Source organism: Oryctolagus cuniculus, chromosome 17 (genome assembly GCF_964237555.1).
Source record: "Oryctolagus cuniculus chromosome 17, mOryCun1.1, whole genome shotgun sequence".
Lineage (NCBI taxonomy): Eukaryota > Metazoa > Chordata > Mammalia > Lagomorpha > Leporidae > Oryctolagus > Oryctolagus cuniculus.
The window spans coordinates 42,818,594-42,833,035 of record NC_091448.1 but is presented as its reverse complement, the minus strand read 5'-3'; the positions used below and the strand labels follow the sequence as shown (position 1 = coordinate 42,833,035).

General features: G+C 41.2%; 1 protein-coding gene across 9 annotated transcripts in view; it reads left to right on the top strand.

The window, feature by feature from the left end:
- The window catches only part of NF1 (neurofibromin 1), a 299,237-nt gene that overhangs the window by 157,358 nt on the left and 127,437 nt on the right, over positions 1 to 14,442 (top strand). For all 9 annotated transcript variants that reach the window (XM_070061094.1, XM_070061092.1, XM_051825441.2 and 6 more), the window contains one exon: positions 10,819 to 10,954. In XM_070061094.1, the coding sequence (XP_069917195.1) occupies positions 10,819 to 10,954 (136 nt within the window). The remainder of the gene's footprint in view (positions 1 to 10,818; positions 10,955 to 14,442) is intronic.

Here is a 14,442-nt window from a genome sequence, read left to right as displayed (position 1 = left end):
CACAGAGAGAAGGCGAGACAGAGAGAGAGAGAGAGGGGTCTTCCATCTGATGGTGCACTCCCCAGTTGGCTGCAATGGCCGGAGCTACGCTGATCCGAAGCCAGGAGCCAGGAGCTTCTTCCAGGTCTCCCATGAGGGTGCAGGGGCCCAAGTGGTGGGGCCATCTTCCACTGCTTTCTCAGGCCATAGCAGAGAGCTGGATCAGAAGAGGAGCAGTCGCGACTTGAACCAGCGCCCATATGGGATGCTGGTGCTGCAGACAAAGGCTTAGCCTATTGCATCGCAGTGCCAGCCCCTCTGTCCTTGATTTTTAAAATTAGTTCATAAGTTATACACAAATTCTTTTTTTCAACAACAAAATATTAAAATATTACAAGTATCATTTAAAGCCTCTTCAATTACCACTGCCAGAGTCTGTTACTGGTTTAGCTTGTTCTCTTGTTTTTTTCATGAATTTACATATGTGTATACAAGGGTACTTCAGTAAGTTAGTGGAAAAATAGAATTGAATAAATTTATTTTGATGCAAAATTTTGAAATTTGTGCATATGAGAAGTTGTCAGAAGGCTCACAGAAAATGAATTTTTTTAAAAAGATTTATTTATTTGAGAGGCAGAGTTACAGAGAGAGGGAGAGGCAGAGAGATCTTCTGCTGGTTTATTCCCCCAAATGGCTGCAACGTTCAGAGCTGAGCTGATCCGAAGCCAGGAGCCAGGAGCTTCTTCCTGGTCTCCCACGTGGGTGCAGGGGCCCAAGCACTTGGGCCATCTTCCACTGCTTTCCCAGGCCACTAGCAGGGAGCTGGATCGGAAGAAGAGAAGCCAGGATATGAACCTGCACCAATATGGAATGCTGGCACCGTAGGCTGAGGCTTAGCCTAGTATGCCACAGCACCAGCCCCAGAAAATGCATCTTTTAAAGAAACATACATGAGATTCAAAAGATATTTTTTATTTTATAATTTTTTAAAATGTTATCACATTTACTGTGAACAGATTTTTTAAAAAGATTTATTTATCTATTTGAAAGTCAGCGTTACACAGAGAGAAGGCAGAGAGAGAGGGGTCTTCCATCCGCAGGTTCACTCCCCAATTGGTCGCAACTCCCAGAGCTGTGCTGATCTGAAGCCAAGAGCCAGGAGCTTCCTCCGGGTCTCCCACGTGGGTACAGGGGCCCAAGAACTTGGGCCATCTTCTACTGCTTTCCCAGGCCATAGCAGAGAGCTGGATCGGAATGGAGTAGCCGAGACTTGAACCAGAGGCCTTACCCGCTACGCCACAGCGCTGGCCCCTAAACATAGATATTTCTGCATACACATATATACTTTTTTCTTGAAAATAAAGATTAATGTCAGGGATTCATGACAATGATCATAATGTGAGAAAGGCAGGTATGATGTCATTTACTTGGTATGACTCAGTGAAGCAGTGTTTATAACTAAATACCAGTGATATGACATCCACACAATTCTTATGCTCTCTATGTTAACTTCCACAAGTAAGAGAAAACATGATATTTCACTTTCTGGGCCTTTCTTATTTTACTTAGCATAATGATCTCCAGTTGTGTCATTCTGTTACATACGTCAGAATTTCATTCTTTTTTATGGCTAATATTCCATCATGTATATATTCCACATTTTTTTTATCCAGTCAGCAATAGACTTGTACCAAAATATTTAGCTTATCTTTTTTAAAGATTTATTTATTTGAAGGGCAGCACTACATAGAGAGAGGGAGAGTCACAGAGGGAGATCCTCCATCTGCTGGTTCATTCCCCAAATGGCTACAAAAGCCAGGGTTGGGCCAGGCCAAATCCAGGAGCCTTAACCTGCATCCTGGTCTCCCACATGAATGGCAGGGGACCAAGTACTTCGGCCGTCTTCTCTGCCTTCTCAGGAGTGTTAGCAGGAGACTGGATCAAAAATGGAGCAGCCAGGACTTGACCTGCACTCAAGAGATACCAATGTTGCTTGTGGCAGCTTAACCTTCTGCACAACAATGCCAGCCCCAATTCCATTTTCCATGACCATTTTGAAGTACCCTCACATGTAGTTGTAGAAATATGTATTGCAATGTGAATGCTTAATATAAATGGTAATATTATATACATGGTTTTTCAGTTTGATTTTTTAAAAAAACTTACATATATGTCTTGAATTTTTCTGTTAAGATATAAAGATGAATTTCATTTCATACTGCTGCATCATTTCATATACTTTGGCTATACTGTAACTCATGTATGTATTCATATTTATTCATATTCATAATTTGATGTTTTTGATAACATCCTGATTACTATCTCATCATTATCTTTTCATTTCTCTTTTTTTAAAGATTGGTTTTATTTATTAGAAAGGCAGAGTTACAGGGAGGGAGAGGGAAATAGAGAGCCCTTCGATCTGCTGGGTCACTCCCCAGATGGTAGCAGCAGCCAGGCTAGGCCAGACTGAAGCCAGATGCCAGAAGCTTCTTCCGAGTCTCTCATGTGGAGGCAGGGGCACTTGGGCCATCTTCTGCTGTTTTCCCAGGCTGTTAGAAGGGAGCTGGATTGCAAGTGGAACAGTCAGGACTCAAACTGGTGCCCACATGAGATGCTGGTGTTTTGCAGACCGGCTTTACCTGCTATGTCACAGTGGCAGCCCCTGTCTTTTCAGGTTGAAACCATTTGCTGTAAGAATTAGTCTTCTAAAATGTAAACCTTTTTGTTACTTGCTAGAAACCATCAGTGGTCTTTTGACAGCAAGATAAAGTAGAATTGGTTGCTTTGCAGTCTGGCAGTAACTTGTCATAACCTCTTGTCATTCTTTCCTGTATACTCTGTACTAGAAGCTCAAGTGAAATATGTACATGTTACACATTTTTAAGTGGCCTGGCATGTGGAGTTTGTTAGGATCGGAGATGCCCCTAATAACTAATACCCCTTTTCCCTGCACCAGTTCAAAATCAAGAGAGGGAGGTGTGGGCTGTGAGAGAAGAACTGAGAAATCAGAGATCACCTTTATTTCTCATGCAAATGATTGAAAGTGTGCATTTAGATCCTACGGGTGGGTAGGCTTTCTCATACTGTCCTTGGGATTCGGCTCATCTTCCTTACCGTTGTGGGATGACCACAGGGTCCCCCACTGGAGCTGGCAAGCTCTTCACCACACAGAGCCAGGCAGACACGTAGACCGGAGAGAAGCAGTACTAAGCATGCTTAGCTCTTTTCTTCCCTAATTCACCTTGCATTCTGTAGTGAGGAGGGACTTAAGAGACAGGAAAGAGCTCCAGGGATAATTCAGAGTACAGTTTAAACCACTGGCTCTGACAAACTTTCTCTGGCATTCACTGAGCACAACCCTCTCACCCACCCACACACTATGCGCAAGCAAAGAAATAATCTTTTTCTCTATGTTCCATTATCATTGTAAGACTGCTCTGCTTCCTAGCCAGCTCACTGCTGACGGCCAAGTCCCTCGGCCCCTGCCACCCACGTGGGAGACCCAGATGAGACTCCTGGCCTGCGGCTTTGGCCTGGCCCAGCACTGGCCGTTTCAGCCATGTGGAGGGTGAACCAGCAGATAGAAAACCTCTCTTTCTCTCTCTCTCTCTCTCCCTTTATCTCTATGTAACTCTTTCAAATAAATAAATCTTCTTTAAAAAAGACTTGTATAAATTTATTTTATGAATTTATTTCCCCAATAGACTGTTGGCTCCTAGACATTTTGTAAATTTTTGTTATTATATTGTTCCATGAATATTAGCATGGTATCTGACTTATAGTTAATATTTTATAAATAGTTGTTAAATGAATGAATTTCAACTGATTATCTGATGCTTGCTTTTTCTAAGCTACATGTTTACATACTCTTGTCTGCCTTTCCATTAGGACTTTAAAATTATTCTTTAACTTTCTGAATACCTCTAGGTAGTTGTTCTTCCTAAATTATGATTATTTAGCTACTTTGTTTTAGTTGGTAGGTTTGGTTCTATCTTTGCTGAAGCATCAACTGTAATATCCAATCAAAACTCCAGTACTAAATTAGCCAAGTTTTATTAAAATAATTAAATAGTAAAAATACACAGCTTAAAAGTAATTTTCTTTTAAAGCTATCCTTATATTTTGTTGCAATTAAGCAGTTTCACTTGGTGGGGTGGGGTGGTGGTGGGGAGAAACAATTTCTCCTGCCTACTTTATCCCTTCATTTTGAAGGATACAATACACTGTTAGTAACCATGGTCACCATGCAGTACAACAGCTCTCCAGAGCTACTATTTGTCCTAACTGTAACTTTGTACCCTTTGACCGACTTCTCTCCATTCCTCTCACTCGCCTACCCTCCAGCAACCACCATCTGCCTCTGTGAGTGCAACTCTTTCTAGATAGCACAGATTACGTGAGATCGGCAGTGTTTGTTTTTGTGTGCCTGGCTTATTTCACTTAGCATAATGTCTTCCAGGTTGATTTGTATTATCACAAATGATATGATTTATACGCAGTTCTACATTTCCTTTATTTATCCATCAGTGGATTCTGCTTCTTGGCTATTATGCATAATGGCACAATTAACATGGTTATGCAGATACATTCTTTGCATACTGATTTCATTCCCATTGGATAGATACCCATAAGTGGGATTGCTGGATCCTATGTTAGCTTTTTTTTTTTTTAGCAACCTCATGGTATTTTCCATAATGGCTGTGCTACATTTCCAACAACAGTGTACAAGGGTTTGCTTTTTCCCCTCACCAACACTTGTTTTATCTTTTTTTAAAGATTTTCATTTATTCGACAAGTAGAGTTACAGACAGTGAGAGAGAGACAGAGAAAGAAAGGTCTTCCTTCCATTGGTTCACTCCCCAAATGGCCACAACGGCCAGAGCTACGCCAATCCAAAGCCAGGAGCCAGGTGCCTCCTCCTGGTCTTCCATGCGGGTGCAGGGACCCAATCCCTTGGACCATCCTCCATTGCCTTCCCAGGCCACAGCAGAGAGCTGGACTGCAAGAGGAGCAGCCAGGACTAGAACCCAGCGCCCATATGGGATGCCGACGCCGCAGGTGGAGGATTAACCTAGTGCGCCGCGCTGGCCCCTTATCTTTGTTGATAATAGTCATTATAACAGGTGTGAGGTGATATTTCACTGTAGTTTGAATTTGCATTAAATTCATCAGCTCCAGCTCCCTTTAACCTTCCTGTTTCACTTAAGAACAGGAGTGAAAAAGACTAAGGAACTTTTCAGAAAGTCAAATTTCAGCAGGGTCTTTGGCACAGTAAAACATAGGATATATAATCAGGTTATGAGATATGAAAAATCTGAAAAGTTTATGGAAAGTGTATGTTAGAAAGAAGCTATACATGGACTTCAAAAACTTTTTCCACAAAAATGAACTTATCTTTCTTTTTTTTTTTTTTTTTTTTTTTTTTGACAGGCAGAGTGGACAGTGAGAGAGAGAGACAGAGAGAAAGGTCTTCCTTTACCTTTGGTTCACCCTCCAATGGCTGCTGCGGCTGGTGCTCCGCAGCCAGCGCACCGCGCTGCGCTGATCCGAAGTCAGGAGCCAGGTGCTTCTCCTGGTCTCCCATGGGGTGCAGGGCCCAAGGACCTGGGCCATACTCCACTGCACTCCCAGGCCACAGCAGAGAGCTGGCCTGAAAGAGGAGCAACCGGGACAGAATCTGGCGCCCCGACTGGGACTAGAACCTGGTGTGCCGGCGCCACAGGGCGGAGGATTAGCTTATAGAGCCACGGCGCTGGCCACTTATCTTTCAATTATATTTTTCTACAAGCTTTTTGAAGTCCCTGCATATTTCCCTTCCCTAGTACTGCACTGTCATGTCAAGAGGGCTTTAGTTTACTGATTGTGGATTATGTCTGAGAGACCTGCAACACAGACACTCTAACTAAGAAGTTTCCAGGGAAACCCAGAGTCAAGACACACACACACAGGAGAGAGAGACAAAAAGGACAAATGGACACTCACAGCTAACAGATGTTAAATACAGCTCAACTCCTCGGCATGTTAATGTAAAACTTCACACTAAAAGTCTGTTTCTTTCTTCCTATTGCTCAATGCATCTTTTTTTTTAAAAAAAGAGATTTATTTATTTACTTGAAAGACAGAGTTACAGAGAAAGAGGGAGAGACAGAGAGAGATCTTCCATCTGTTGGTTCACTCCCCAAATGGCCACAACAGCCAGGACTCGGCCAGGCTGAAACCACAAGTCTGGAACTATATCTGGGTCTCTCACATGAGTGGCAGGGGCCCGAGCACTTGGGCCATCTTCTACTGCTTTTCCCAGGCTGTTAATAGGACGCTGGATGGAAGTGAAGGACCCGGGACTCAAACTGGCACCTGCATGAGATGCTGGCATTACAGGTAGCAGCTTAACCCACTGCACCACAATGCCAATGCCATTGTCTGACTTCCACAGAAAATTACAACATGTATTAACAGATAAGAAAAAAATCACAGTCTGAAGAGACAAAGCATTAGAACGCAACTCAGTTGTGGAAGAGATTTTGGAATTGTCAGATTGGGATTTAAAATAGCTATGATTAATATGCTAAGGACTCTAATGAAAAAGGCATTAAGAACAGATGCATGAATTAAGCTGACAGACGCTCTAAAGAAATACTCAAAAAATTTTGGAAATTAGAAATGCTGTAACAGAAAGAATGCCTTTAAGTGGCTCATCATTGTGCTGGGTATCAACTAAAGAAACAGTGAACTTGAAATATAAAGAAAAAGACAAAAACTAAATGCAAATGAAAAATACTTCTCCTTAAAATTGGTGTGAAATAGTAAAAATCAGCCAGCGCCGCGGCTCAATAGGCTAATCCTCCACCTGCAGCACCGGCACCCCAGGTTCTGGTCCTGGTTGGGGCGCCAGATTCTGTCCCAGTTGCCCCTCTTCCAGGCCAGCTCTCTGCTGTGGCCCGGGAGTGCAGTGGAGGATGGCCCAGGTGCTTGGGCCCTGCACCCACATGGGAGACCAGGAGAAGCACCTGGCTCCTGCCTTCGGATCAGTGTGGTGTGCTGGCCGCAGCGCGCTGGCTGCAGTGGCCATTGTGGGGTGAACCAACGGCAAAGAAAGACCTTTCTCTTTGTCTCTCTCTCTCACTGTCCACTCTGCCTGTCAAAAAAAAAAAAAAAAGTAAAAATCAATGCTTAGGGGGGAATTTATAGCATTAAATCATTAAATGTAAGAGAAAGAAGAAAATTTAAAGTTTTAAGCTCTCAATTTAGAAAACTAGAGAAATAAGAGCAATATGATGTTACACAAGTTGAAAGAAGACAATAAGAAGCAGAACAGAGGAGTAGGTGGTTAGCCTAGTGGTTGAGACCCTTCTGTATGAGCGCACCTTTGTTCAGTACCTGCTGCAGCTCCTCCCTCCAGCTTTGTGCTAGTGCAGACCTTGGGAGGCAGTGGTTATGGCTCAAGTGGTTGGGATCTGCCACCCACATGAGAGACCTGGATTGAATTCCTGGTTCCTGACTTCAGCCTGGTCTAGCTCCAGCCACTGGGGGCATTTGTAGAGTAAACCAGCATGTGGGATCAATCACTCTCTCTCTCTGCCTCTCAAGGAAATAAATAAACATTTTTTTTTAATTCAAAAAAAGGAGCAGAGATCAATGAAATGGAAGATAGCAGAAAAACAAAAATAGGACCAGCAGTTTTTTGAAAATCAGAGTGAAAAGTTTTATACACATGAACACTTAATTAAACCCAAAACTTCATTGTAGTTCAGAGTTAGTAAAACAACCAGGAGGTCACCACTGGCATTTGTGTGGGAGGCAGGAGAGCACTGTGGCAAGGTGCTGTGGTAGAGGAACACCTGAAAGACAGCAGTGTCCCTGCTGCTGTGCTGTCTCAAGAAAAACACAGGAGTTCCTACAAAGTACACAAGAATTTTAAAGGTCCTAAGAATCTCTTTGAACCTTTTTTGAGAAATTTTTGGTCTTTTTATTCATACTCCCAAACTCCTCAGCTGTTCTAAGGTTTGGGATCAGTATTGTAGCATCTCAGTCTGTTCCCACTGCCTATGACTCCTGTTATCTCGGCTAGTCTTTTTCCAGTTGGCCACATACACCACCTCCATTCTTCTCAGACATGATGAATGGCTTTTCTGCCTTTTTTTTTTTTTTCAAAGACTTATTTATTTGAAAGGTAGAGTTACAGAGACAGATTGAGAGAGAGATTTACATCCGCTGAATCACTCCTCCAATGGCCACAAAGGTAGGAGCTGGGCCAGCAGAAGCTAGGAGCCAGAAACTCCCACATGCGTGGCAGGGGCCCAAGCACTTGAGCTGTCTTCCACTGCTGTCACGTTAGCAGGGAGCTGGATCAGAAGTGGAGCAGCCAGGACTCAAACCAGTGCTCATATAGGATGCTGGTGTTGCAGGCAGCAGTGTAACCTGCTGCCCCACAATGCCAGCCCCCTCTACTTTTTTATTTTTCTCTGTAAAGGAAAACCAGTTTTTTTCTGCAGTTAGACTCAAAACAGTCTCCAGGTATTTGGACTTTCTCCCCTTCCACATCAAGCCATGTTCCCCTGGAGAGGACATCAGAGCCAACACTGAGGAGAACTGATCAAGTAAACCAGCACTCTAATGAAGGAATGTGGTAACAAGGACGAGTCAGTATGGGCAGTTAGGGATGTTTCGGGATGAACAGCAGGATTGAGGCAGGACTGGTGCACACCAGAGGAGTTATAACATTTTATGACTCCATTAGAATGGCCAGGTCAGGAGGAACAGTGGTCATTTCATCATTCCTCAAACCTTGCAAGCTTTCTTTAGATGTAGAAAAGTGTTTTCTCGGGCAAATTCAGTTCATGACATGGTGTCTGTGTGGTAGTTACTCCTGTCAGTAAAATCTGTAAGGTTCAGGTAACAATTCACTCTCTTTTTTTGACCATTCTGTAGCCATTTTGATTTTTATGTTACCAATAATAAACATGTATTGGCATAAATTGAGTATCCACCCTGCCTACTCCTTTTTCTGAAATACCCTAAAATCTTTTTGTCTATGCAAATTCTATCCCTCCTTTGGGACTCAACTCCTCTATGCAGTCTTCCCTGCTTTGTAGTCCATATTGATTTCTGAACTCTTGCTGTGTTCACATGCTGTACCACACAGTGAGCTACAAGGAATCTGGAGTGATGACTTGAGTATCCAAAGCACTTAGATAATATGTGAATTAGTAGAATAGAGAATTACTAGTTAAGGTATTAAAAACTTACTCCATATGTGCCTTGAATAAATACTTGTCTATTGTTCTGGAGTTCAAAGGGACAAAATAAATATGTCCTTGAAGAAGCATCAGTTGAGTAGAAAAGATAAGACATATATAGTTAAGGAATGTGTTTTGGGAGTTCAGTTTAAGTAAAATTTAGTCCCCATAAAGTCTTCCTGTCTTACTGATGAGAAAAACTGAGGCTCAGAGAAGTTGAAGATTGTGACCAGGCTCATAATGATCAATAACTGCTAGAGGTAAAATTTAAACTTAGTATGTGTGCCATTAGAATATTTGTCTTTGGTCACAATGCCAGGGATTTAGAAGTCATACTGGTAAGAATTACCTACAGTGATTGGATGTAGGGAGTGATGAAATAGAGCAGGAAAATTGACGGCAGAGACAGCTTGGGTAACTTGACTCAGTGACGGTGCCATTGACAATGTGGAGAACACAAGACAGGATGCAAGAGGGCAGGAAAAATCTACTAATTTGGGGCACACTGACTTTTAGCTAGCACGAGTGGGGCATCTGGCAGTGAGGAATGTCTGGCTGGAAGTAAAAGGGGTTTCAGGAGAGGGAAACCTGAATCGCTGCCGTGTAGATGAAAGCATGTCTGACTTTACTAGGAATCGTACACAGAGAAGTTAGAAGCATAAGATGCCCTTTCCTGCCTGCTCGCTTGGTACCAGTTAAGCATCCCTATTCTGAGTATCTGAAATGTTCCAGAATTTGAAACATTTGGAGCTCTGACATGCAACTATTCCAAAATCTGAAAAAAAAAAATCCCAAATCTGAAAAGCTTCTGGTTCCAAAATTTCAGAGAAGGGATAGTCAGCCTGGATACTAAGTTCGTGAATACACAGAATACACATTCTTACACACTGTTGGGTAGAGAGCTGTCTGACAATATCTAACATTAAATATCCAGAAGCTCACAAATTCTGCTTTTAGGAAGATGTCCTAGAGAAACTCTTGTATATGTACAAGAATGTTCTTGATCACGGTATCTGTAGAAGTGAAAATTTTAAATGTTAATTTGTAGGAGAACAGATCTTATTATGCAGTCAGGTGAATGAACTAGATCTTCTCAACTTGGGTACTCCTGAAACATAGTTTAGAGCGAAAGGTCAAAATTGCATTTTGTTCTCATTGATGAGAAACTTCAAAACCCACATAATTCAAGTATATGTTAATTTTTTTATATGGGCATGTTCCTACAGAGGAATGTGGATTGGAAGACTGCTTGCTGTTCTTGTTTTGTCTGTCCCCTTCCCTCCATTTTTAGCTCAGGTTTTTGCAGCAGATACGGAATTAAAAAAAAAAATAGACAAAACCGTGGTATTCCCACACCCGGAAAAATTTAAAATAATCCCTAATATAATATACAAGATCAGTTTTGTGTTAAATTCTTTGAATACCTCAACATTGTGGGGTTTTTTGTTTGTTTGTTTGTTTGTTTTTACAGTTTTTTGTTCAAATCAGGATGGAGGGTCCACACAATGCATTTGGTGTCTTGCCTCTTAAGTCTTTTGAGGGACTTGGCTTGTTTTGAACAGAAGCGTTTGGTTTCACCTCGTTGTTTGTTTTTCCCTAGACTGGAACCGTCAGAGAGCCTCGAGGAGAACCAGCGGAACCTCCTTCAGATGACGGAGAGGTTCTTCCACGCCATCACCAGCTCCTGCTCCGAGTTCCCCCCTCAGCTTCGCAGTGTGTGCCACTGCCTGTACCAGGTACGCGCAGTCCCAGACCCCCAGCGCTCCTCTGAAGCTCGCGTATTGCTCTTCCCAGGGAGGATTTAGCTGCTGACAGCACGTGGGGGACTGTAATAGTTAATTTGGGTGAATAACATATTAAGCATTGCTGTTGGAGTTGGCTCAGAAGGAAACTTAAATATGGCTTAGGAGACCCTCTGAAGTCCTTTAAAAAACACTTTAAAATGTTAAATTTTTCTTTTGTTGGGAGCAAGCTTGAAATGTAATGTATCTACTGTGTATGATGGATGTGGCTGAAATGAGATATGTTAATGGAATTTGTTGTCATTGTCATCTTTTGCCTAAATTTCTTCTCGACCTTTCGCACGTTAGGAGATAGGCTGTGTGCCCTGCTTTCTGCATGTGAAGTGCTTGCTCTGTGATTTTGGCTTCTTCATTAAAATGTAACGGTTTGTGTCAGGTTTTTCCAGAATAAGACTGATTGCTCTGTTTATTTTATATTGAATGCTACTTTTAAGATATAATGTATCATCATTCAGACCAAATTATTAGACTTTCTAACACTAGCATTGCAAGTAATGCTTTTGAATTCCAGTGCCCATGGTCTGTCGCTTCTGTTGAGGGAATTAGGTCTGTGTTCTTCTGTTGCTTCTCTATTTTTTTGAATTGCATGTGCAGTTTTAGGAATATATACTTGTTCCAAGGGAGATCTTAAAAATTCACAGTAGCCTTTTGTAAACTGTGCTGGAAGAAACGTTAGTGGATCTGGGGTTTGGGACACGGTGTTTATAGGGCAGCCCTTAGACTTTGACCAAGACTCAGGCCTCTGTGTCTCTCTCTGCAGAGTCGCCCCCACCATTTGTCTTTTTAGCACATGGCTTCAGTCGCTTAGAGACTTTGACAGCATCGGTGAATTCACCATTTTAAAAAAGCTGTTTGAGGCTGCTCTGTGTGGATTTTTTCCTCATTGCTATTTTTAAAGATGTGTCTGCCGTGTCTCTAAAAATGTTCTCCACAATCTGCACAGATGATACAGCATACTTAGCATGAAGTCTTAGTATGTCATGGTTTCCCTGCCTTTTCATGAGAGCTCAGGGGTGCTTTGGAAAGCCTGCAATGGTTGATTCAGCTCGTGAAGTCCGAGGCTAGAGGGCGGTTTAGTTACAACATCAAACTTACTACAGTGACTACTACTTTCTTTAAAGCTTGGGCCGTATTTAAGTTTCTCTTTCAACATAATACAGCAGAATTTTTTGTTTTTGAAACTAGGCAGACAGAAAATATCAGCATATATTAAAGATCTTTTGGGACAGTGTCTTGCTTGACCTAATAGTAACTGTTTTCAGAGAGCAAATGGGATTCGAAAATGTCCATGGCTTTGATGTTGGCTGGGTCAAAGTGAAGGGAGACGGTTACGTGGTTACGTGATTACGTGGCCTAGGAGACTTTGAGAAAAATTCTTCATGTGTTTCTTATCCTAAATGAAAAATCATACCATCAGCATAGTTGGAGGTCAGTGTGAGACCATGATTCTGATCATGTAAAAGGAACAGGGTTTGGCACTTAATAAGTACTTAGGAAATATTTAATGATGGAATAAATTCCCTCATCCCTCTCACCCAAGTGAACAGAGTTTTGCCAGCTTTCTTTCTCAGGAAAGGAAAGGAAATTGTGAAAATAGAATCAGGTGATAATTGTTGTGCTTTTTAGAGCACTTCAGAATAAACTATCTTAACAACAGACTTGAACTACTGTATTAAAATTTCACCTAGAATTATTATTCTCTCTAAAAATATTATTTAAGTGTTGTGTCAGGACATTGTTTTAAAGTATTGGGTAAGCTTAACATTTGAGGGTACAGTGTTATGGAACAAAGCTATGCCTATGATGTTTTGTTTTTTAATTCTATTCAGTAATTATAAAGGTAGGGAAAAACCGGTGTGATCTCAAGATATTTTTCCATTGAGTCTCCTTCCTAATTTTCCCCTCTGATTTGCTGTTTTTATTAACCTCTTCTGGCTTTCTCTTGCCCTTTTTATTTGCTCGCCTTTTCTTGCCCTTTTGGCTTTGGCAGTAGCATAATGGCATCTTTGTACTTTTAAGTTCTACTGGGAGGGGTAGTTGTTGATTTTTTTTTTTTCTCTAGTAAACATAGTTCTGCTTTGGAGAACCTCCTGGGAACATTTGGAGAGCTAAATGAGTATATTGCTAGCTAGTAAAATTCTCTGAGCTTTAGCTGTTTTACTTCAGTTCTTATTTGGGGCTTGAAGCCTTTTGGAATTGTGATTTAGCCCGCTGTTAGTTGATGTGCCTCCCTTACTGAGTAGACTGGGAATAACCAACTGTGAGCACGAGTCAGATGTATAATTAATTGATGTTCCCATGTATTTGTTTCCACTTTTCCTTCTGATAGTCTTGGAGTAAAGAGAAAATAATTCCCAGAGAGGATATTCTCTTAGGTTTAGAGTATTCTAAGAAAGAGCTATCATGATTCTAAGTGAATGTCATCTTTTCCCAGTAAATCAGCTTCTGCAAACTGAAGTAGTTTACAAAATGATAGCTGCATAACATAATTGAAAAAATGTATGAAACTGCATTTCTGTGATGTATATGGTTACTATGCTTTTGTATGAATCCTAAAGTTTAAACCAAAGTTCTATGAGATGAGGAACTGTGTTGTTTTGTGTTCCTTCTATCTCCCAGTGGCTGGAATGTAACCTGGCATGTAGGTGCACAGTAACTACTTGGATGAATGGATGGATGGATAGATGGATGGGTGTCAAACTAACTTGAAGCCCAAGTTGTTATGGGTTATGGTGCTGGATGTCCAGAATTCATGGAATAAGTTGCCATGGGTTAAAGAATTCTTACTTGGTTTTAAAAATTTCTGTACTGCCTAGTGTAGTGCAATCATGAGCCTTTTAATTTTGAAGGAATTCTTTGGCCTAGAAGGAGCTCTGATAGATGAAACCAGTATTTCTCCCTGGACTTTGGGGAATTTTTTGAGTGGCTTTTTCTTTTTTGAGATATTCTGATAAATGATCAGCTGTACTATACTATATAAAAGACTTAAGCAGACCTACAGTTTTAGTCTGTCACTTTCTCTGCAGGTGCTTCATTTTCATATCAACTAATGCTGTTTTTCTTGTTGAACTGATAACCTGCTTCTCCCAAATGCTGCAGAGCTTTTAACCTCTGATCAGAACCATTTCAGAAAGTAGCCTGTGACCGTTGAAAAATCTGTGAAATTTAAGTCATCTTTTTTAAAGCGGGAGAGAGATTTTTAGTTCAGAATCTCTAAAGTGTGTGTTCTGTTACATTTAGCTGTTGAATTTTCATCTCATCAGTTGGGTTTTAATTAAATGCCAGATGTTGAAAAAATAACTAAGTCAATTGAAGGATACACAGAGAAGTATTTTACAAATCAAGAAAAAGTTATGGAGACAAAAAATGTTTTTAGCATAGGATCTACTTTTAATGAACATTTTATATGCTATTTATCAAAA